The sequence below is a fragment of the Xyrauchen texanus genome, chromosome 31 (genome assembly GCF_025860055.1).
Source record: "Xyrauchen texanus isolate HMW12.3.18 chromosome 31, RBS_HiC_50CHRs, whole genome shotgun sequence".
Classification (NCBI taxonomy): Eukaryota; Metazoa; Chordata; class Actinopteri; order Cypriniformes; family Catostomidae; genus Xyrauchen; species Xyrauchen texanus.
In genome coordinates, this window is record NC_068306.1 from 1,743,279 (window position 1) to 1,768,970 (window position 25,692).

General features: G+C 37.8%; 1 protein-coding gene across 3 annotated transcripts in view; it reads left to right on the top strand.

Annotated features, from left to right (window-relative positions):
- Nucleotides 1-6,887: 6,887 nt before the first annotated feature.
- Nucleotides 6,888-25,692, top strand: part of LOC127625002 (piggyBac transposable element-derived protein 4-like) — a 66,363-nt gene continuing 47,558 nt past the window's right edge. The window contains exons 1-5 of one of the 3 annotated variants that reach the window (XR_007968237.1): nt 6,888-6,930; nt 11,541-11,623; nt 12,254-12,401; nt 15,666-16,029; nt 17,602-19,068. Coding sequence is in view for 2 of the 3 variants with exons in the window: in XM_052100029.1 (XP_051955989.1) it covers nt 12,254-12,401; nt 15,666-16,029; nt 17,602-18,532 (1,443 nt within the window). In the remaining variant the exon portion in view is untranslated. Of the gene's footprint in view, nt 6,931-11,540; nt 11,624-12,253; nt 12,402-15,665; nt 16,030-17,601; nt 19,924-25,692 lie in introns of those variants that run through there. The other 2 variants (XM_052100029.1, XM_052100030.1) reach the window with 2 other exon arrangements.

The following is a 25,692-nucleotide window of genomic DNA, read 5'->3' on the forward strand; positions in this document are numbered from 1 at the left end:
TGTGTTTTTGATTTGTTTTGACTTTGATACATGATACTACACTGTGATATTAGTCACATGAAAAAGCTTTTTCCACTTACTGAAACATTTATTGCAATCATCATTATAATTATCCATCCAATTATAATGAATGTAACATTAGCCCTTGTGAACTTTATCTGAATTGACTCAGTTTGTGGGTTTAGTTGACACAAGTAATGACTGCTGAAATGTCAAATATTTATGCTTTTTTTTTTTTTTATAATTAACGTTTTCTGAATAAATGTGTAATTATTCAAATGTTTGAAAAAGAATTAGAATCAGAATGAGCTTTCTTGCCAAGTGTTCTCATGTACACAAGGATTTTTTTTGGTGATCGAAGAAACAAGTGCACACAGAATATTACAGTGAGAGGCAGTTTTCCCAGTCTCACAAGCTGCTGCCTCTCTAACAGAAAGTTGTTGATCCACCGACAGATTGGTGTGGGCATGGAGAGCTGCATCATTTTGGTTGAGAGAAGATCAGGCACGATGGTATTGAAGGCTGAACTGAAGTCCACAAATAGGATCCTTGCATAAGTTCCAGTTCTGTCGAGGTGTTGCAGAATATAATGCAGTCCCATGCTGACGGCATCATCCACAGACCTGTTTGCTTATTAAGCAAACTGAAGGGGGTCTAAGAGGGGTCCAGTTATGTCCTTCAGATAGGCCAAAACCAGTCTCTCAAATGACTCCATGACCACAGAAGTGAGAGCAATATCTAGATCAGGCATATTTCTCAGTGCTCAGGATATATACAGATGGTTCCAAGAATCCAAACTCTGGTCACACACAGCCATATACACTATGCATTGCTCATACAGGAAACAGAAATTATTACTTCACCTTCTGTCACTCACTCAAAGTTGTGTCCATGTAATGACACTAGGGGTAGCTTTTGGGAGCCCCAAGCACAAAAGGATTGCCGCCTTTTGAAATTTGCATGGGATGACCGATGAGATTGCCGCCCTTGTTGAGAGCATGTCAATGGGTCTGTTGAAAGACCTTTTGCAGGACTAGCTCAAACTATTGACAGACTGTCTCAAAAACACGCATTACACCGCCCTTAGCACTCAAAACATGAGAGATTCAATGCACAGTGCGTATAATCTAGGAGTGAAAAATCCAGTGCATGTGGGAGATGGAGTCTTAATTGAGAAGGTGGGAATTTTTGGACTAATGTCTACACAATATGATGGCCCTTATCAGTGTTGTTGACAAACTGAAACTCTGTGCTTGTTTAAATCGAGCCTGGTCTGACTCGATTGATGCACCTAACACAAACTATGCTCTTCCCTGCTTGCTGTACTCTTCATAAGTCACTGACTTTCTGTTCCTGTTGCTGACGGCATGCTGCACAAGTGTTTGTATCCTGCTAACCTGCTTAGCATTGCTTATTCTTATTCTCATACGTTCATCGTTTTATCCTTTGTCCTTTTACTGCTTGTTTCAGGTTTCTCTGCTTTTCTATTGATTCATCTGTGTGTATTTTACCTGTTGCTACTGGCGCCTTGATTGAGCCTGTGTTTGTTGACTGCTAGCTTTTTTAGCATCGCTTATCTATCTGTCTTCAGCTTTTAAAACTTAACATCTGCCATTTTTCAGCACGCATCAGGTTTCCCCCCACATTATTCTCTTATCGCGATTCAAATGTGTACATTTTCTGTATGCATCCACTTTCTAATTTTATCGCATTTAAATTGTGCGCATTGTACAGCGCACATCCGTTTTTCTCCTCTGTGTTACACAGCTTATTGCATCGATCTCAAAGCACCACTTATCAAGAACAACCATAACAACAAATAATTGCGTGAGGGATTCACATCGATCTCAAACCCTCAGCGCTCAGGAACAACCAACAGCTACAATCAATTGCGGTATGTCATGGCATCCTCTAATTTTATTCCTTCCTGCATTGCATGTTACATGCTTACAATAGCTTAATTTGTCAGCAGTGAGGGATTCACATGTGATAAATGTAAGGAAGTACTCATGCTGACAGAGAAGGTTAATGATTTAGAGACATGTATCCGAATGCTAGTGTAGGTCAGTGAGAAAGAGAAGCCAGTAGAAACTGTTTTGGATGCAGGTAGAACAGCGAGCAACACACACACTTTTGTTCCAGCTCTAGAGCCCCAGCAGCAGGGCGTTTGGGTGACGTCTCAACGGCATACTCGCTCAGCAAAGCGACACAACTCTCCCATTCCTGTTAGGTTTGAGAATGATGTTGAAAGAGCCCTAATAATTGGTGATTCTATTGTAAGGAACGTGGAAATAGAGACTCCAGCTGCTATTGTTAAATGCATTTCGGGTACCAGAGCATCTGACATCAGATGCATTTTAAAAGTGCTGGCAAATGCTAAACATAGATTTTCTAAACCTGTTATGTCGTCAGTCTGAGATCACTATAGATGATGTTAAAGAGGTGTGTGAACTTGCAAAATGATGTCTTGTAGTTACTGAAGCTTTAATTGTTGGTGATTTCAACATTCACATTGATACTGAAAATGACACATTGGGATTAGCATTTATCGATATACTCACTTGGAGTCAGCCAAAATGTGACAGGACCAACTCATCAGTATAATCATATGCTAGATTTAATTCTGTCATATGGATTTGATTTTGATACTATAGAAATTATACCACAGAGCGATGTCATCTCAGATCATTACCTCATGTCTTGCTGTGTATGCATGTATGCTGTGATCAGCTAATGTTAATCAGTCTACACAACGCTATCATTCAGGTAGAACTATTCTTTCAACCACTAAAGATAGCTTCACTAATAATATTGCAGATCTATCTCATGTACTTAGTAAGCCTCAAAGACTAGAAGATCTTGATGATATAACAGAAAATATAAATACAGTCTTCTCTAGCACTCTTGATAGTATCAACCCCTTCAATTAAAGAAATTGAAAGAAAAAAGCCCCACACAATAGTACAATGATCCCACTCATGCTCTTGTGAGATCTGCTCGGAAAATGGAGCACAAGTGGAAGAATACAAAATTAGAGGTATTTTGTGGTGCATGGAACGATAGTGTCTGTAGATACAGACAGGCACTAAAAGCTGCCAGGTCAGCATATTTTAGCAAACTCATAAAAATAACCACAACAATCCTAGGTGTTTATTCAGTACTGTGGCTAAATTGGTTAGGAATAAAGCCACGACTAAACCAGATATTCCGTCGCAGCACAATAGTATTGACTTCATGAATTTTGTTAATAATACAATTGAAATAATCAGAAATAAAATTGTAATTATGAAATCATCTGTCACAGTACCTCAGAAAACAGCGTCTCATAATTTTTCTCATGTGCAACTTCAATCTTTCGCTGTCATTGGTCATGAAGAGCTAACAAAAATGATCGAAACATCAATAGCCACAACATGTATGTTAGATCCAATACCAACTAAGCTCTTAAAAGAGGTATTCCATGTAATCTCAGAACCTCTTCTTAATATTATTAACTCCTCGGTATCCTTAGGGCATGTCCCAAGAAACTTTAAAATGGCAGTTATCAAACTGCTATGTTCACCCAAATATGTTCATTTCTAGTCAGGATTTAGGCCCCATTACAGTACAGAGACTGCACTTATCAGAGTTACAAATGACTTGGTCTTATCATCTGACCGTGGCCTAAATCCTGACTGACTTTGTTCATATACCATTTCTTTGTATAAATGAACATAGTTGGGAGGACACTACCTTTTCTAATATATTCTGCATAAATGGTAAATTTGAAATTGGTCTATAATTAGCCAATTCTTCAGGATCAAGTTGTGACTTCTTAGTACCGGTTTGATAACTGCCATTTTAAAGTTTCTTGGGACATGTCCTAAGCATAGCGAGGAGTTAATAATATTAAGAAGAGGTTCTGAGATTACAGGAGATACCTCTTTTAAGAGGTTAGTTGGTATTGGATCTAACATACATGCTGTGGCTGTGGCTTTTGATTTTTAGTTTTTTTGTTAGCTCTTCGTGACCTATGACAGAGAAGGATTGAAGTTGCTTGTGAAGAAACATTTTTGAGACACTGTTTTCTAAGGTGCTATGACAGATGATTGCATAGTTCCAATGTTATTTCTGTACATTTAAATTTAATCAGTAAAGAAATTCATGAAGTCGGTACTATTGTGCTGTGACAGAATATCTGGTTCAGTCAATGCTTTATTACTAACCGATGTCACAACAGTACTGAATAAACACCTAGGATTTTTTTTGTGGTTATTTTCTATTAGTTTGCTAAAATATGCTGACCTGGCAGCTTTTAGTGCCTGTCTGTAGCTAAAGACAATGAAAGATTATTTCTGTTGGAAGAGATAAGAGAAATGGGGATAGGAAATCTTACTCTTAAAACACTGATGCTTAATGACTTTAATGAGATAATTAAGAAAGGTAGAACTGTTTAATAGGATTTAAGTTTATATAATTTGTTTTACTGTTATTTATTTATTTTTCCCCACTCATCAATGTGCCACACTCCAACCCAGTAGGTGGCGGGAATGCACCTATCGTTTGTTTGCCAACCACCATAAAACGCCAGAAGAAGAAGAAGAAGAAAGACGTTGGTATTTTAAACACTCCAGTCCAGCAGGAGGTGGGAATTATAATTGGGTTTTAAGTTTCTTATTTGGACCTTCGATTCAAGTCAAGGTCGGCAATACATTATCTCCGATGGTGAATGTAGAAAATGGAACACCACAGGGAAGTGCCATAAGTTCTGTATTATTTAACATAATGATCAATTATATATTTGAAATAATTCATCCAGGAATTAAAACAGCATTATATGGAGATGATGGAGCAATGTGGAAGAGGGGAAGAAATGTTCAATATATAGTGAAAAAAATACAAGAAGCAATTGAGAATGTAGAGAAATGGTCAGTGGAGTGGGGATTTAGATACTCTATTTCCAAAACGTGTTGTCAGTTTTTTACTAAAAAGAGGATTTCAGAAAATATTCAACTTTATTTATATAAACAGCCACTAGAAAGGGTATCAAATTTTAAATATTTAGGTTTATGGTTTGACTCTAATGAGATGTATAGTAGGCCAAGAATGGGGGACTGATAAACAATCTATGATCAACATATATTGTGCTCTCTTACGATCCGTTTTGGATTATGGATGCATTATATATGGATCTGCATCAACTAGTATGCTAAAAAGGTTAGATTTAATTCAAGCACAAGCTTTGAGATGTATCACAGGAGCAATTAAAACATCTCCAATCTCAGCAATGCAAGTGGAAACAGGAGAGTCCCCATTAGAAATAAGACGTCGAAAATTATCTGTTGCTTACTGGATCAATTTACTAGGGCATAAACAGGATCATTTTACAAAAGCAATAATAGAAGGGAGTTGGGAAAAAATAAACTTAACAGGAACAGGATTTGCATGGAATGCAAAGGAATGGGCAACAGAAATGTTGCTAAATAATATAGTATTTTCATTAACGACTACCATTTCTCCAATACCCCCCTGGTTTTTTAGCCAACCTGAAGTTGATTTACAAATTCATGAGAGTGTTAAAAAAAGGACAAACTGATATTAAGAGCTATACAACTGAATATATCAGAACAGTTTATTATGCATTTCTTCCAATATACACAGATGGATCAAGAAATCCAGAGATAGGTCGTACTGGATCAGCATTTTATGTTCCAGAATTTAAAATAGGAAAATATGGGAGATTAACAGATGGGACTTCAGTGTATACAGCAGAATTGGTGGCAATTCAGATGGCTCTTAGTTGGGTGGAAGAAGTGATGCCAAATAAAGTTGTGATATGTTCAGATTCAATGGCATCACTTATAAGTCTACAAACATATCAAACAGTTAGATATGATATCTATATAGTAATATTGAATATTTTGTTTAGATTAAGGCAAGCTGGAACAATAATAAAATTGGTTTGGGTACCAGCACATGCTGATATACCATTTACATTTATGCATTTGGCAGACGCTTTTATCCAAAGCGACTTACAGTGCACTTATTACAGGGACAATCCCCCCAGAGCAACCTGGAGTTAAGTGTCTTACTCAAGGACACAATGGTGGTGACTGTGGGGCTTGAACCAGCGACCTTCTGATTACCAGATTACCAGTCATGTGCTTAGACCACTACACCACCACCACCACTCCACATATACCAGGAAAAGAAAGATCTGATAAAATGGCTAAAGAGTCACTTAAACTAAACATCCCTACTATTACAGTTGCATTAAGTAGGATGGAAGGAAAAAGTATCATTAAAGAAGCTTGCAACCAGAAATGGCAAAGAAATTGGAATGAATGTAAAACAGGAAGACATTTTTATAATATACATAATACTGTAAGACAAAGTATATTGACACAAAATTTAAATAGAGACGATCAGGTTATTTTAACAAGACTAAGGATGGGACATGCAAAACTTAATTCTACACTTCATATTACAGTGAACCATGGTACAGGCTTATGCGAAATATGCCAAGTAAAGGAAACAGTTGAGCATGTGTTGTTATTTTGTCCTAGGTATGAACAGGAAAGGAATGAGTTAATAAGAGAGCTACAGGAAATGGGATGCAAAGAATTTACAATCAATAACATATTAAACACAAAACAAGGACCTGGGGAAATTGTAAGGTCAGTTTTAAGCATTAAGCATAGTGGTCTTAGGAATAGAATATAGACATCATATCTTTTAACATACATCTAGACTGAAATCACTTCACACTCCAGCCCAGGTGGTGGCGGTATGCACCTTAAAGTTGGTATGCAACCCGCCAATAAATCCATAGAAGAAGAAGAAGGAGGAGGAGGAGGAGGAGGAGGAGGAGGCGGGAATTCACCGGAAGTAGTTGTTTTTAACCGACAGAAAACCTCAGAAGATGAAGAAGTAGTTTGGTCGCTCAGTTCGGTAAGTGTTCAATGCGTTTTACTATTATTATTATTATTATTATTATTATTATTATTATTATTTGTATTTATTTTGATGTTTATTTTTCTGTGCGTGTAGTTTTTGAATCTACTTGGTGTTTTAATGAGTGTAAGAGAATCTTATAACCGCCTGATGTAGTTTGTTTTGTTACTGGTCACATGCACGAGATGTGAGAGAGAACAACAACAACAACAACAAAAAACCAGTTAAGAGAAGTCTAGTGTTTCTAATCTGTATTTTTTTTTTACCGTTTCATTTGATTATTATTCTCTTGCACTTATCACTGTCTTTAGGCCTGTTACTATAACTACTTTTGTTGGATGATATATCGTCCCAGAAATAATCGCACGTGCGCACAGATCCGGTTCATTCTTAAGACCACGTTTATCTGTCTTTAATCGCAGACTTCGCCAGTTAAATAATCACAAATGATCATATCTCCTTTTTGTTGTTATTTTGATTAATTATAGAGCCCAGAAGGATTGTGAAATTAGTCTACTGATGCAATCTATAAAACTTAATGGCCAAATAAAATGCTCATTAAAATCATCACGATATTCACGCTATTGTTTAATTTTATATCTTCAGCAAAATCATTGCGATGATATCGTGCAAATGTCTGTAATTGTAACAGTAAACTACTGTAAAAATGCTACAGAAATAAAATGTTAATTGATTAATATATTAACTGTAAAATGTTTTAATATTTTAAAAGACAATACAGTAGTTTTTACAATAAAATGATGTAAAAATTAAAATATTTAAATGTAAAAAGATTTTCCTGTATAATTAATGGTAAAAAGAACAAGAGTACATGTACTTTTTTACAGTAAATTATTGTTAAAATTACAGTAAAAAAATAATAATCTGGCGTTCCCACGATTCCCTGCATGACCCATTACATTTCATTATATTTTATGGGAATAGTTATGTTTCATTATATTTTTAATATCAGTTACATACACTGGGGTGATCTGTGTTATATTTGATGTAATTTAGATAATGTTTTTCTGCATTATTTAAATCTCATACGTGTTCCCATGATGGTGTTTAGTGTTTGTGTGAGTGATATTGAGCACCGTCTCTGTACGTTTATTGGTCATTTTTCCTGGAAGAGTCTCTATTGATGAACATGTCATCATGTGCCCTTCTGTAGTTACTACGGTGATCAACAAAATACTTTATAAAGTAAACAACCGATTTTTTACAGTTTCAGAAGGCATGTTTATGAAGTTTTATTACTGTAAATTTTAAACAACCAGTTTTTTTTTTTACAGTGTGGGTATTCGATGTATCGCCCAGCCTTAGTTTGTTGTATGGCCACTGTTTTTAAACAAATTCGACATACCGGCTCGTTCACTTTAATCGGCTCTCCTCTCTTTCGGCTTAATGCTGTAAAATGCAGCTTTGAAACCAAGTCCATTTTGACTTATTCTTCCAAACTTTCTGGCTGGAATTATGCAGTCGTCGGGAAAAACACCTATTAGCCTCGAGTAACATGTAATCTTAACCTGTGTATGTGATGTTGTGTGTGGGTTGAGCTGCCTGAGCCTCGCCTCCGGCACAGCAGATTATAGGTCATAAGCAGCAGGACTGGTTAAAATGTTGGTGACATTATATGTTATATGTAAACAAACACAGATGTAAACTCAATGGGCAATATTGAGATCAGCAAAAATGATCACGTTCAGGTCCTTATATCGTACGATAAGTGGCAGCATTATAGAGAGTGCAAGAGACTGTGTTTATGTTTTCTGTTGTTATATTGTTCTAGACCTTTTGGCTTCCTGAGTATGAGGCAATTCTGGAAGATTATCAGTGAAGCTCTCTTTAGTGGTCGAATGAAAGATAATGTGGTGTAGATTGAGTGACATTAGCTGATCGCAACAAACAAGAGATGAGGTAATGATCTGAGATGTCATCGCTCTGCTGTAAAATTTCTATGGTATCAACATTAGCTCCATATGACAAAATATAATCGTGCGTCTGATTATGGTAATGAGTTGGTCCTGTCACATTTTGTCTGACTAAATGGAGTTGAGAATATCGATAAATGCTAATCCCAATATGTCATTTTAATTATATATGTGAATGTTGAAGTCACCAACAATTAAAGCTCTATGTACATTAACTACTAGGTCTGATATAAAATTATATTTTAGAAAATTCAAATTCACCAAGGAAATCTGAGTACAAACCAGGTGATCTATATACTGTCACGATTTTTTTTTTTTATATATATCCGATGGTGTCACAATAAGCATATTTAGTTCAAAAGACTTCAACTTAAATCCTGATCTCTGACTAAAAATCACTGTCAATTGTAGAAACACCTCTACAGACAAGGCTCATATTTATAACAATAACCTGTTAAAGTAGAAACATTTAAACTAATATATTCATCCAGTTTAAGCCAGATTTCAGTCAAACAGAGCGCATTCAAACTATGATCTGTAATAATTGAATTTATATTTAGTGTTTTGGTAGAGAGATCAAATATTTAGTAGCCCTACCTTTTATATTATGTTTATCTTAAAGTTTGAATTTAATCAAATTTTTTCTAAATGATTTACTGAGTTTTGTGTTTGGTAGCTCGGGGAACAGACACCGTCTCTATATGATATCTATGTGATACAGTCTCTATGTGTTGTAGTTTATGTGATCTGTGTGATTTCTCAAGGCAGCTAGCAGATGTTTGGATTAACCAGTTTGTCTGCTTCCTGATCTGGGCCCCAATTTGTCAAATGCTATCACTATTAAGACTATGAGCCAAATTACTACAGAGGAGATCATCATCTTCCCTGTAGGGATGAAGGCTGTCTCTCTTTAGCAGGTCAGATCCACCCCAAAAACCCTTCCAATTGTCTATTAATCCTATGCTATTCTCTCACTTAGACATTCTGCTATTCAGTGACTCTAATCTTCTATAAACCTCATCAAAATGGTGAGCAGGGAGGGGACCAGAGCATATTACAGTGTCTGACATCATTTTTGCAAGTTCAAACAGCTCTTTAACATTATCTTTAGTGATCTCCGACTTGCGAAGCTGGACATTGTTAGTGGCAACATGAATAACAATTTTAGAAAATCTACATTTAGCATTAGCCAGCACTTGTAAATTTGATCTGTTGTCAGATGCTCGAGCCCCGGAAAAGCATTTAACAATGGTGGCTGAAGTCTCTATTTCCACGTCCCTTACAATAGAATCACCAGTTATTAAAGCTCTTTCAACATGATTCTCAGTGGGTGCATCACTGAGTGGAGAGAATAGATTGGAAACCCTAACAGGAACGTGAGAGTAGTGTCGCTTTGCTGAGCGAGTATGTCGATGATCACCCAAACGTCTTGCTGCGGGGGCTCTAGAGTCAGAACAAAGTGTGTTGCTGGCTATACTACCCGCATCTGAATCCATAGCTACCGGCTTCTCTTTCTCACTGACCTCCACTAGTGTTCAGATGCGTGTCTCGAACTCATTAACCTTCTCAGTCTTGACTAATTCCGTACATTTATCACATGTGAATCCCTCACTACCAATGGAAGAAGCTATAGTAAACATGGCATGATATGCAGGAAGAAATATTATGAGTGCATGCCATGACTTTCCACAATTATTTGTTGTTGTTGTAAAGGTTGTTCTTGAGTGGCGAGGGTTTGATGTTGATGTGGTTCAATATGGTTCCTGATCAGCAGATGTTTGGGATTGATGCAATAATCTGTGTAAAACACAGTGGAGAAAACAAATGCATTCAGTCGAGGCAAGCAGGAAAATACAAAAAAGAGAGAACTGGTGTGTGCCGTGAAATAGTGGTAAAATGGCAAAGGATATAACTACAATCGTATAAGAATAAGCAGGCTAGCAAGCTACAAGCACTCATCTAGCATACCGGCAGCAACCAGAAATGGAAGCGCAGCGTAGTTCTAGTGGGAAGACTAGCAGCTGTACATTATCACACCATTAGCTGTGTAATTCTTAGCTACATGTCAGCCATTGCTTTAGAAGTCTGCTCACAATCTATCACATTGCTGTTTCAGTGTGCTAACATGACAAACTCCACCACCCCACCATCTCCAGTTGAGTCCCATCCTGTGTGGGGTAGGCTCTCCGGCAGGATATGACGATTCAGAGTACAAATTCTTTGGACCGCCAGATGGGGCTTACGCCAAAGAGAGACATTACATTTCTGTTTTATATTCATCAAATAAATGTCATCTTAAATTTCACTCAAGTCTGCAAGTCTTCCTAATAGAACAGGAAGTATTAGTAAAATAAACAATCTAAGTGAGTTCTGACAGATTGAAGAGGAAGTTTCAAAAAACCTGAATGCATAAATTCCTACTGTAGAGAAACCATACAAGTGCTCATACAATGGAAAGAAGTCATACTGGTGCTCATTGCTTAACTATCGGTTTCCTGCTTTTAATCATTCATCGCTGCCATTTTTCAGCACGCATCCTGGTTTAAGTTCCCACTTTATTCTCTTATTGCGATTCATCTGTGTGCATTTGTACATGTGCCTCCACTTTCTTTTTTCATCTCGATTAAACTGCAAATTTTACCATGTGCACCCATTTTCTCGTCTGTTACACAGATTATTACACCGTTCTCAACGCAACCATAACAACAAACAACTGCGTGAGGGATTTACATTGATCTCAAACCCTCGCCATTCAGGTACAACCATTACAACAACAAACAATTGCGGGAAGTCATGAACAGTACACGGGGAACCGTACACATGATGTAACACTTGCACTGATTCCTGCTACTCCAGACTCAAGCTTCATAATAACCGCAAAATACCACATTGTGTTTTATTCAGAACAGTTGTATGTAGAGTAGCAATATTCCCAGATATCAGTGGTATTCGGCTGAACTCGTGGATGAAGCGGCTCAGACTATGAGCCCAGGACAGGGGCTGTTCAAACAGATGAAACACAACACTATCCTTAGGACATGTCCCAATCTGAGAAACATTCATATGAGGAAAATGCAACCACCAAAAACAAATATTGACAGACTTTTCATTTTGGTTGAACTTTCACTTGATGAACATTGACATGAATTCATAAGTTTAATGTTGACAAAATGGCCTGAAAAATTAAAGGGAAAGTTCACCCAAAAACAAGTATTTGTGTTCCATTTATATATAACCTGTTATAATATGCAGTCAGGAAGAAAAAAACAAACACACATTTGTATTTATAGCATTTCAGAAAGAACAGATCTGTTCTTGTGTATAATCATATAATAATGTTTTTGAGTTTGATGAATGTCAGTCCATTATAATGTTTTTGTGTTCAGATGTTCATCATGAGTGCGCAGGTGGATGTGATTCATGCTGATGAACAGCAGATGCTGCAGACACCAGTGAAGATTGAAGTGAAGCAGGAGGAGATAAAAGAAGAAAACACAACAGAGGAACATCAGAGTGGTGAAGTTGTTCCTGCAGGTATGATTCTGTTGTTCATAAGTTTAATGTTACATTTTCATGACAATCCACTTTGTCTGAGTTTGATTCAAGAAAGACCATTTTATCACTCACATGTCAAACTAAAAAATTCCCTGCTGTTTTTATTTTAGTTTTAGTGCTCTGTTGTCTTTTAAAAGGTGCATGTACTGACCCTCATGAAATCCCAAACATGTGTGACTTTCGTTCTGTGTCTAGGGCTGGGCCATATGCGGATATATACACTATATGGAAAAAAGTATTGGAACACACCACTTAATCATTGAATTCAGGTGTTTCATTCAGTCCCATTACCACAGGTGTATTAAATCAAGCACCTAGCCATGCAGTCTGCCTTTACAAACATTTGTGAAAGAATGGGTCGTTCTAAAGAGCTCACTGAATTAGTGTGGTACTGTAATGGGATGCCATTGTTGCAACAAATCAGTTCGTGAAATTTCTTCCCTCCTAGATATTCCATGTTCAACTGTAAGTGGTATTATTGCAAAGTGGAAGCATTTAAGAACCACAGCGACTCAGCCACAAAGTGGCAGACCACGTAAAGTTACAGAGCGGGGTCGTCGAGTGCTGAGGTGCATAGTGCGTAAAAGTCGCCAACGTTCTGCTGACTCAATAAATACAGAGTTCCTCCTCTGGTATTAACATCAGCACAAAAACTGGCATGGGTTTCCATGGTCGAGCAGCTGTATGCAAGCCTTACATCAAGTACAATGCCAAGCACTGATTATCTCACACCATCAGCACCCTGACGCATCACTGTGTGTGTATCACTTCGCTTGTTTTCGTGCTGTTCTAAACTAAAGTGTAAGAGCAGTGCAGATGTGTTAAGAGCTACGCTCCATGGTGGAGATGATTGTGGACTTCAGGAGGAACACCCAAACATGTCCCCTCCTGACAGGACCCGAAGTGGGGGAGACACATTGACTCTATTGTGAAAAGGCCCAGCAGAGGTTGTACTTCCTTCGCCAGCTGAGGAAGTTCAACCTGCCACAGGCACTGCTGATACAGTTCTACTCAGCAGTCTGTCCTCTGCACTTCAATAATTGTCTGGTTTTGTGGAGCTATGAAATCACACATCAGAAGACTACAGAGGACAGTTCGGACTGCTGAGAGGATTATTGGTTGCCCCCCTGCCCCCCCCCTTCAAGAACTATACACTTCCAGAGTGAGGAAAAAGGCTGGTAAAATCACTCTGGACCCCACTCACCCTGTCCACTACCTTTTTGAACTGTTGCCTTCTGGCCGGCGCTTCAGAGCTCTGAACACCAGAACCGTCAGACACAGGAACAGTTTTTTCCCTCAGGCCATCCATCTCATGAACAGTTAAAACTGCCCCCTTGAGCAAGAATTATGTGCAATAAACAGTTCAGTCTTTTTATATTTATCCAACACATCTACCTCTTTTGCCATTTCATTCCTCTGGAAAAAAAAAAACAATTGCATTGTACATAACAGATTTGTATTTTGCACTGTATAAGATTATTATTATCTACGTCTTGCTGCTGTTTTTATGTTGTTGTACACTGGAAGCCAAATTCCTTGTGTGTAAGCATATTTGGCAATAAAGCTGATTCTGATTATCTGTGTGTAATGTAATATATACACTCACCTAAAGGATTATTAGGAACACCATACTAATACTGTGTTTGACCCCCTTTCGCCTTCAGAACTGCCTTAATTCTACGTGGCATTGATTCAACAAGGTGCTGAAAGCATTCTTTAGAAATGTTGGCCCATATTGATAGGATAGCATCTTGCAGTTGATGGAGATTTGTGGGATGCACATCCAGGGCACGAAGCTCCCGTTTCACCACATCCCAAAGATGCTCTATTGGGTTGAGATCTGGTGACTGTGGGGGCCATTTTAGTACAGTGAACTCATTGTCATGTTCAAGAAACCAATTTGAAATAATTCGAGCTTTGTGACATGGTGCATTATCCTGCTGGAAGTAGCCATCAGAGGATGGGTACATGGTGGCCATAAAGGGATGGACATGGTCAGAAACAATGCTCAGGTAGGCCGTGGCATTTAAACGATGCCCAATTGGCACTAAGGGGCCTAAAGTGTGCCAAGAAAACATCCCCCACACCATTACACCACCACCACCAGCCTGCACAGTGGTAACAAGGCATGATGGATCCATGTTCTCATTCTGTTTACACCAAATTCTGACTCGACCATCTGAATGTCTCAACAGAAATTGAGACTCATCAGACCAGGCAACATTTTTCCAGTCTTCAACTGTCCAATTTTGGTGAGCTCTTGCAAATTGTAGCCTCTTTTTCCTATTTGTAGTGGAGATGAGTGGTACCCGGTGGGGTCTTCTGCTGTTGTAGCCCATCCGCCTCAAGGTTGTGCGTGTTGTGGCTTCACAAATGCTTTGCTGCATACCTCGGTTGTAACGAGTGGTTATTTCAGGCAAAGTTGCTCTTCTATCAGCTTGAATCAGTCGGCCCATTCTCCTCTGACCTCTAGCATCAACAAGGCATTTTCAGCCCACAGGACTGCCGCATACTGGATGTTTTTCCCTTTTCACACCATTCTTTGTAAACCCTAGAAATGGTTGTGCGTGAAAATCCCAGTAACTGAGCAGATTGTGAAATACTCAGACCGGCCCGTCTGGCACCAACAACCATGCCACGCTCAAAATTGTTTAAATCACCTTTCTTTCCCATTCTGACATTCAGTTTGGAGTTCAGTAGATTGTCTTGACCAGGACCACACCCCTAAATGCATTGAAGCAACTACCATGTGATTGGTTGATTAGATAATTGCATTAATGAGAAATTGAACAGGTGTTCCTAATAATCCTTTAGGTGAGTGTATATAGTCATTAGTCATACTTTTGGTAAGTTGTTTAGAATATCTACTTTGTGCTTGATATGAGTAATTTTTCCAACAGTGGTTTACAGACTGATTGTTTCACTTTTAATTGACTATAACTAAATTCCAGTGGGTCAGAAGTTTATTGATTTGATAACTTTATTGATCCCCCTAGGGGGAAATTCACACATTACAGCAGCAACACAACCCATATCTTAACAAATATATATAATTTAAAAACTATTAATATAATAGATAAAGACAACAAGAACAAAGCAAAACAACAGACAATAAACAATATTGCACCAACTCAAGCATTACATCGTAATAATATTACACCAGTAACAAATCATATATAATATTGATTGTACAGTCCTTTTGAATTATTTTTTTTTTTTTTCAATTTATTGTGTTCATTGTAGAGCTGATGGAAGTGAAAGAGGAATGTGAAGAACTGAATGAAGTGAAGGACGAAAAGCAAGATTTCATATCTGGAGAAAAATGTTTGAGTGTCTCAAACACTAAAAAGAATTTATCTCCAAGAAGGCCTCGAAGAAGTGCAGCCAAGAAATCTTTCACCTGCTCTCGGTGTGGAATGTGTTTCACAAGTAATAGCAGTCTTAAACAGCATCAAGTTTCAACATCAGATTCAATCACTTCCCAGCATGTTTGCCTGGATAGTGACGAAGAGTTCACAATTTCTTCAGACGAAGAGTGGGACCCCAACGATGAACTGTTTCATTTTGAAGAGGGACTTGATCCAGCCGAGGATACAATTGCGGATGAGTAAGTCATTTCGTTTTACTTACATTAGTTGACATGCTATTTTATATAAACATGTACATATTTTACTAATTGCACTATTTCCAGACTTCCCAGCCAGTATTCAGAGTTTTGAAATATGTCCTAATAAGCGAGTTTTAGTTACATTTAAATGTTGTTTCGGCTAAAGAATGTATTTAAATTGTATGCTGTATAGGCATGTAATGATTCACTCAACTCGCGGTACGATTCACGATACGGGTTTCACGATACGATTTTCTCACGATATATTTATTTTTTTAACAAAATGAGATTTAAGATAAATGAAAAAGTGTCCTTTTATTATTTCTCACTCAGACAAAATGCTGCACATTTCTTTGTGAAACTGAAATATCTTTGTCAAATAACAAAACTAAATTGACATTTTAAAACAAATCCCAAATAAAATACAACAAAATTAATCTCTTCATATAAACAAACTAAGGCTTTGCCTGTGCTCTTTCCTAGCTTATAATGTTTTTTTGTTTTTTTTACAAGTTTTTTTTTTTAAGAAATATCAGCATATCCACATTTTCTGGCAGAAGCTGAGATCCCTGCACATTCACAATGTCCCCTACTGATGAACAAACACTTTCACTAGGGAGAGAGGTGGCTGGTGTGGAGAGATATGCTTTTGCTATACTGGATAGCAGTGGGTATAGCCTAGCATTCTCTTTCCACCACTTGAGTGGACAGCTATTGAGGGAAATGGATGTTTCAGCTCTATATTTATTAATTTCTGCATCAATCTATCTGATGTGCTGTGCAACTGGTTAATCGAAAGTTCCTCCGAGGAGTAGCCTAAATCCGTAATTTTCTAAGACAGAAAACAGCCTCATCATTTGCCATGAAAACACCGATACACCTTGTGATCTCCTTGGCTCTCACACTCGCCGCAGCAAGTGGGGCTGCAAATCCGCCGGTCAGAGTGGTTTGCCCTACTAAGTTTTTACGTGCAGACGGCGGTAACTGTTTGTATGCTGCATCATGTTTGTTGTGCTATTGGTGTATATTAACATCTTGCCGTATCTGCACACCGTTTTTGTTTTGTCTGTTACCACCTCACCGCTTTCATTTTTAGTTTTCGGAAAGCCAAAATGCGGCATCCTCAAGATCACGATCTACACTCGCCGCCGCCATGTTTGCTACTGTTCGCTTCAACTTGTTCGCTGCTATCGCGCCTGTAAAACGAGGTCAAAATATACTGCTTCAGCGACCCTGCTGTTTAATACGTGTATCGCGATTCCTTTAACATCTCAACCGACACGAATCGTCACATATTTTCAACCGGCTCGGAGTGTATCGTTACATCCCTAATGCTGTATGATGTAAAAATAATATTGTTTAGATAATATTTTAACTAGTGTTTATGCTGCCTCGTTATCATCCACGAAGCTTGTGCTCGCAAATATCTGTTTGGGTGTAAATGTGTCAAATTTGCTGTAAATATTCCCTGTCGATGAAGTGCACAGATGTGTGTATTTTAGTGATTGATAATGCTAATAATATAGTTCTTTGTGTAATACACATGCTCACAGTTGTTTGTTTGTTTTACAGCGATGAGAATGATAGTGATCAGACACCTGTTGCAAAGAGGGCAAAGAAGGCCAAGACAAGGAAAAAGCAGTCCACTCTGTCATGGAAAACAGAGACTGATATTGACACGGTTCCCCAGACTCTGAAATTTCTGCCTGCACGGGAACCTGGACCACAGCTGAGTCCTGCTGATGCACACACTCCCCTGAGTCTCTTCAAAATGTTTTTTTCTGAGAATGCAGTGTCAACTCTGTGCCACAACACCAATGCTCAGGCTGCCAGGGCAATTGCAAAGGGCCGCAAATATAAATGGGTAGATGTCAGCGTCAGTGAGATGTACTGCTACTTTGGCCTGCTGTTTTACATGGCCATGGTGAAGGTGAGCTCCATCAGAGACTACTGGCGGCCAGACAGTGTTTTCTCTGTGACTTTTCCTGCCACAATCATGTCAAGAGAAAGATACCGCACCATTTCATGGAATCTGCACATGAGTCACCCAGATGCAGATAAAGAAAATGACAGAAAAAGGGGCACAGCTGAACATGACCATCTTTTCAGGGTCAAACCTCTGATGGACACTATCCGTCATGCTTGTAAAGCCATCTATCATCCTAAAAGAAACTTAGCTGTGGATGAAAAAATGGTGGAATGTAAATCATACAGAAAAATGACACCGTCCATGAAAGCCAAGCCAAGCAGGTGGGGCTTCAAGTTGTTTGCCCTTACTGATTCATCAAATGGATACACTGTGGATTTTTCTGTATACACAGGAAAAAACAACTTTCCCACAGGACATGGAATATCATATGATGCTGTGACATCTCTTTTGGACTGTAAAGTTTTAGGCTCTGGGTACCATGTGTACATGGATCGATTTCTACACAAGTCCAAAGCTCCTGAAAGACTTGTTTGCCATGAAGTTTGGTGCTTGTGGGACTTACAGAGACTCTAGGAAGGACTGCCCACAGGTTGCTATTTATTCACTCAAAAGAAGATTTAGCCGGGGATCCTTTAGGTGGATTCGGGATGGACCTCTTTTGTTTGTGAAGTGGATGGAGACACATGTGGTAGCTGTCTGTTCTACCATCCATTCTGCTTATACAGGCGAGACTGTGCAGAGGAAGGTGAAATCACAAGATAAAAAGAGGACAGAGACATTTCCATGTCCTGCACCTGTGACTGCCTACAACCAACACATGGGGGGCATTGACCTGTCTTATCGGCTGTTAAAGACAGCTGTTGCACTACACAAAACAATGAAGTGGTATAGAAAGATCTTTCTTCAATTATTGGACATTGCTTCCACCAACGCTTTCATTATGCACAAAGAGCTAGGTGGTAACATGACCAACAAAGAATTCATGAAACAGCTTATTGCAGAGCTCTGTGGTGTGTCACAGAAAGGAGCACCAAAACATGCCTGTACCGATCATGTACCAGTTCCAGGAGCTAATATGACATCTCATGTAAAGAACCTTTCTAGTGTTCGTCGCCGGGAATGCATGTTTTGCAAAGGACAGGACATTAAAAGGAATATCACACCTTGGAAATGTCAGGCATGTGATGTTTACTTGTGTATTCAGTTCAGCAGGAACTGTTTTCAAAAATGGCACGAAGCCTTGTAACTGTATTCTCAAATCTATGTGCTGTGAACTGTTCACTTCAAAGATTACAATGCTTATATGCAATACTATGCGAGAGATTATCTTACCGATCTAAAACTTTTAAACTGTAGTGTATTTTAGAATAATAGTAAAGTCATCAAAACTATGTAATGGTAGAAATGGAAATATGGGAATTATGTTGTGACTAAAAAAAATCCCAAATTAATCAAAACTGTTATATCTTCAAAGTGGCCACTGTAAGGATGGCTCTGGGATGGCTATTCAACTCTGCAAGAAACAAGTCATAAAAGCTCTCACACAGAAGAATATCTCCACATAAACAAACACACCCTGCCCAGCTTGAACCATAAAATGCAAATCTCTTCCCTCTACCCCTCCCAAAATCCCCTTTGTCTGTTTTCTCTGGTTTGAATACTTAAGGCGACGTGACGCATTGTTCAATGAAAAATCTGCCTTTCGGATCTCACACATGGATAACTGTGTGTAGTTTTCTATCAGGTAATCAATTAATGGTAATTGCAATTTGAATGAAAAGGTCTCTCTGCAGCCAGATTGATCCACACAGACAACGTGTTTTTTTTTTCTATCCCGGGTAATTACAATTTTAATTTTCTTATATTTGGAAAATGTTTGAATGGAATGCAACTGTAATTATATTATTCATTGATGATTTTAGTTTGATGTATTATTTTAATTGGATTGTTTGAATGTATTACTAATACCTACTAAAATAAATTGTTACTTTTTAATTCATCCTGAAGGACTGTTTTTTTTTTTTTTTTTTTTGGTATATTTCTTATTAACTACAAATCTATGGTCAGAGTTGGCTTAACAAAGCTACCTCAGAAGAACCCCATTAGTGAAGTAAAAGGCTAAACGGTGAGTCCAGAACCTATAATAGAACTTGGCCAAATAAGACTAAACGGGTCAATCCGAGAACCTATAGGGACTTGGTCTAAAACTTAATATCTGAAACTGATGAGTTTGTAGTTAAAGGACCTGCGTCCAGCTGGCACAGGACCCAAATAACATTGAAATAACAAATACAGTCTAGAAGAGTGAATTACTAAAAATAATAAGATGCAAAACGGATTTCATGTACAAGTATGGGTGGCTTGGGGGTTGGCACTGTTGCCTCACATCAAGAAGGTCCCGGGTTTGAGTCCCGGCTCACATTTTATGTGTGGAATTTGCATGTTCTCCCCTCTGGGTGCTCTGGTTTCCCCCCTCAAGTCCAAAAACCATGCAGGTTATGTAAAATACGAGTATCTAAATTGTATCTGTGAGTGAGAGTCCACCAGCCACTGGGGGTTGCGTCAGTAAGGGCATCCAGTGTAAAACTTACACGTGAAGCAGATCCTGTACCCATGTCGGACAACGCTAGGAAAGATGATTGTGTGTATGTGTGTGTGTGTGTATATATATATATATATATATATAATTATACACAAACACATATATACACACACACAGTTGCAAACAAGTTTAAGTCTAGACAAGTTCATTTTTATGTTTCACGTTTATCGTTGGGTTTTTTTTGGATCTCACTTTTGTTATATAAAATGAACTTGGGTTCTTTACTTAGTCGTCGTCATCATCCGCAACATCGGTACAGAATACCTGACCTACATAATATGAACCCAGTGATCCGACTTCTACGTCTACATCAGGGAGTCGTCCCCTTGTGGATTATGTGGAGAACTTCTGCGCTCTGGCCTGCCGGGTGGACTTGAATAAAATGAAATGGCCCTCAAGGACTGTATGAGTGAGCCAGTTTCTTCCCTGATGCCTGGTGGTCGGAGTACTTACGGCCTGGTGTGGTATATCGACCATGCCCTTCAGATTATTGGTTCTACGTTAACTGTAGAGGAGCCAGATGCCAAAGTTGGATTGGATGTTCGCGCGAACAATCTTTACGCACACATGTCGGTTTTGACACTCGGGCGGGGCCCGATCCTTTCTGTTAACAAATGCTATTGGCTGCTGACCAAATCCTGTATTGATTGGCTGCATCTCTTCGAATCTCTCGTGATTGGCTGTTGGACGAGGACAGACAGAAAGCGGGAACTTTTTTTAATTTTTTTGACAACAAAAAAAAAACATACAAAACTCTCTTAGGGGGGAAATAAGAAATAAACATCAATAGAAACAATACAATTATTGTCAGTGTAAATTAAAGAAAAGCGTCTGAACAACAAACGGCAAACAATGAGGGGGTTAAAAAGTTACAAATTAGTTTTTAAATATTAGTAAAAAAAAAAAAAAAAAAAGGCTTGACAGCTAAAGGCTAGAAAAAAAATGTAATTTTTTTAAAATAAAAGCATCCTTTAGACGTAGCATACAAGTGGATATTTATCGAAACAATTGTCTGGGTATATCACTACACATCTGTCTTGCAATTGTACTAGACTTTACTTATTTCAGTGAGGAAAATACAATTTATAATCATTCATAAACCATAAAAAAGAAGGCTTTGAATATCTCCTCTTATTATAATGAATGATATTTACCCATGAGGACCAAATCAGAAAGGGATGAATCTACATGATCCATATAAAAGAGAATTTGTGTGATAAGTCAAACATCAGGATGTCATAAATCTTAAATGACAGACAGTTATGTAAATCAGACCAGAAGCTTTTGGCCATAGGACATAACAAGAACAAGTGTTCCAGAGTCTCATCAGCTGCCTCACAAAATACACAGGGATCTACTTCCAATTTAAACCTCTAAGAAAGTCAGCAACCGGATATATTTTATAAATTATTTTAAAGTGAGTCTCTTTGACTTTAGGGGAAATGGGCCATTTGATGAATTTGTGGTTTATCTATGGACGAGGCTTTCATATTTGGAACTTCAATCCTTTATTATAATCCAAAAAACATTCTAGATTAAATAAATAATTCTATGTTTGTTCTTACATTTACTGTAATGTAAATTACATTCATTAATTACTAGATTTGGTAAGGTTGGTGAAAGTCTTATTCTCACATACATCAATGTGTTTTGGATTAACGGTAATAACGATTGATTTACACATTTTTATTATATTCTCTAGAAGTGCGGTTAAGATTATACTTGAGCAAAAAGCCAATATATTCCAAGAAGTTACTATATCATCTAATATATCATTCACAAACACAATACCCGTGTCATACTGTAATGACCCTGTTATTCCATAGGGTGGATCCATGGGAAGAGCACTCAGTTGTGGGTAAATATAATTTAACAGTATTGAAGAAGTTGTTTGTGGAAGTTTGATAATTTAATAGGAATCTTAGTTACCTCAAAATCACATTTTAAAAGAAATTCAAGCCCACCTATTTTATTAAATAGAGATGAAGGTATGTAAAACCACATAGAGTAAGGTTGTGCCAAGTATGATTTCAACCATTTACTCTTAAATGCCCCAAACATCAAAGTGCAAGGCGTTGATACCACTCTTATCATTCTGTACATTAAGATTCTTATTACATGGCTCTCTGAAATGTTTGATTCTGATTTGTCAGTCGCAACATTATATGATTGATAATGATCATCGTCAGTAGCGAGGCTTTATAATCTCCCCTTGCGCGTGTGTGTTCAGATCTTTTTGTTATTTCTACCCGTTATTGCGACTTGTTAATTTGTGCACCCAATCATATTTATTTTGGTGCTCGAGTTTGTGATTTGCAAATTCTGTAGGATTACATTTTACGTCGCGAGCTCATGCTGTTGTAATTCACTTGCGCGCATCTTATTAATTTACTTTCACTCAAGTAATGGACTTGTACGTTGTCCACCTCTGAACATGAGGGTGATTACATTATGACATAATTTTCCTTTTGGGGTGAACTATTCTTTTAAACTTTCATACTTTAAACGTTTTGGTTTCCCAGTGATGTCTGAATGTGTGCTGCTTTATTACATTTATATTTACGCATTTGGCAGATGCTTTTATCCAAAGCGACTTACAGTGCAATTATTACAGGGACAATCCCCCCGGAGCAACATGGAGTTAAGTGCCTTGCTAAAGGACACAATGGTGGTGGCTGTGGCGATCGAACCAGCAACCTTCTGATTACCAATTCAGTGCTATAGTCCACAAGTCCCTATAGGTTCTCGGATAGCCACAACATGTATGTTAGATTCAATATCAACTAAGCTCTTAAAAGAGGTATTCCATGTAATCTCAGAACCTCTTCTTAATATTATTAACTCATCGGTATCCTTAGGACATGTCCCAAGAAACTTTAAAATTGCAGTTATCAAACCGCTTATTAAGAAGCCACAACATGATCCTGGAGAACTTGCTAATTATAGACCGATTTCAAATCTCCCGTTTCTGTCAAAAATACTAGAAAAGGTAGTATCCTCCCAACTATGTTCATTTCTACAGAGAACTAGTATATATGAGCAAATTGAGTCAGGATTTAGGCCTCATCACTGTACAGAGACTGCACTTATTAGAGTTTCAAATTATTTGCTCTTATCAACTGATTGTGGCTGCATTTCTCTTCTAGTGCTTTTAGATCTTAGTGCTGCATTTAACATGATAGATTACAACATTACACAAATAGGCTATAGAATTATGTTGGCATTAGTGGACTTGCATTAGCATGGTTTAGGTCCTATTTAGCAGACCGCTACCACTTTGTCTATGTAAATGAGGAATTGTCAAACAGTTGAAACAAAAGTGCCACAGGGATCAGTTTTAGGGCCTCTGCTTTTCTCCTTGTAAATGCTTCCCCTGGTAGATTTTATCAGGAAATGTGGAATAAGTTTTCACTGTTATGCCGACGATACCCAAGTTTATATTTCTTCAAAACCTGACGAAATTTCACAATTCTCCAAATTAGCAGAGTGTATCAATGAAATAATAGATTGGATGGCCAGAAATGTCCTTCTACTCAATTCCAATAAAACTAATTGTTTTAGAGGTACTAATTGTTGGAACAAAAACCTCTAAAAACAAGAAATATATAAAATATAAAATATAATTTGACTCTTGTTGGATGTACTGTTACATAATCTTCAACAGTGAATAATTAGGTGTTATATTTGATACCAATCTGTCCTTTGAAAATCAAATTACCAGTAGAACAGCATTCTTCCAGAAATATTGCTAAATGACGACACATGCTCTCAATTGCTGATGCCGAAAAACTAATGAATGCGTTCGTGATCTCAAGACTAGATTATTGTAATGCATTACTGGGAGGATGTCCAGCAAGATCAATAAATAAACTTCAATTGGTTCAAAATGCAGCAGCCAGAGTGCTGACGAGAACCAAGAAAAATGTAAATTTCATATTCATTATAAAATTCTGTTAACTACGTACAAAGCTTTGAATGGTCTAGCTCCGCAGTACTTAAGTGATCTTCTAACACGCTATATTCCAACATGTTCACTACAATCACAAAATTCTGGCATGTTAATAGTTTCTAGAATGTAAAAATACACAAAATGAGGAAGATCCTTTTCATATTTGGCTCCTAAACTATTGAATAGTCTCCCTAACACTGTTCATGACTTCCAAAAACATCATGATGTTATGATGATCTCCAGCCTATTCAAGAGAATGTTGTGATCTATTTTGTCGAATGCAGCACTAAGATCTAAAAGCACTAGAAGAGAAATTCAGCTGTGATCAGATAAGTGGAAGTCATTTAAAACTCTAATAAATGCAGTCTCTGTACTGTGATGGGGCCTAAATCCTGACTTAACAGCACAGGGCTGTTAATCAGAAGGTCACAGGTTCTAACCCCACAGCCACCACCATTGTGTCCTTGAGCAAGGCACTTAACTGCAGGTAGCTCCGGGGATTGTCCCTGTAATAATTGCACTGTAAGTTGCTTTGGATAAAAGCGTCTGCCAAATGCATAAATGTAAACATAGTTGGGAGGATACTGCCTTTTCTAATATATTCAGCATAAATGGTAAATTTGAAATTGGTCTATAATTAGCCAATTCCTCAGGATCAAGCTGGGGTTCTGAGATTACAGGGAATACCTCTTTTAAGAGCGTAGTTGGTATTGGATCTAACATACATGCTGTGGCTGTGGCTTTTGATTTTTAGTTTTTTGTTAGATCTTCGTGACCTATGACAGTGAAGGATTGAAGTTGCTTGTGAAGAAACATTTTTGAGACACTGTTTTCTAAGGTGCATTGCACCTTAGAAAGGAGCATAGACAGTTGATTGCATAGTTCAATTTTATTTCTGTACATTTAAATTTGATCAGTAAAGAAATTCATGAAGTCGGTACTATTGTGCTGTGACAGAATATCTGGTTCAGTCGATGCTTTATTACTAACAATGTCACCACAGTACTGAATAAACATCTAGGATTGTTGTGGTTATGTTCTATGAGTTTGCTCAAATATGCTGACCTGGCAGCTTTTAGTGCTTTTCTGTAGCTAAAGACACCATTCTTCCATGCACTGTGAAATACTTATTATTTTGTATTCTTCCACTTGTGCTCCATTTTCTCAGCTGCTCTCTTGAGA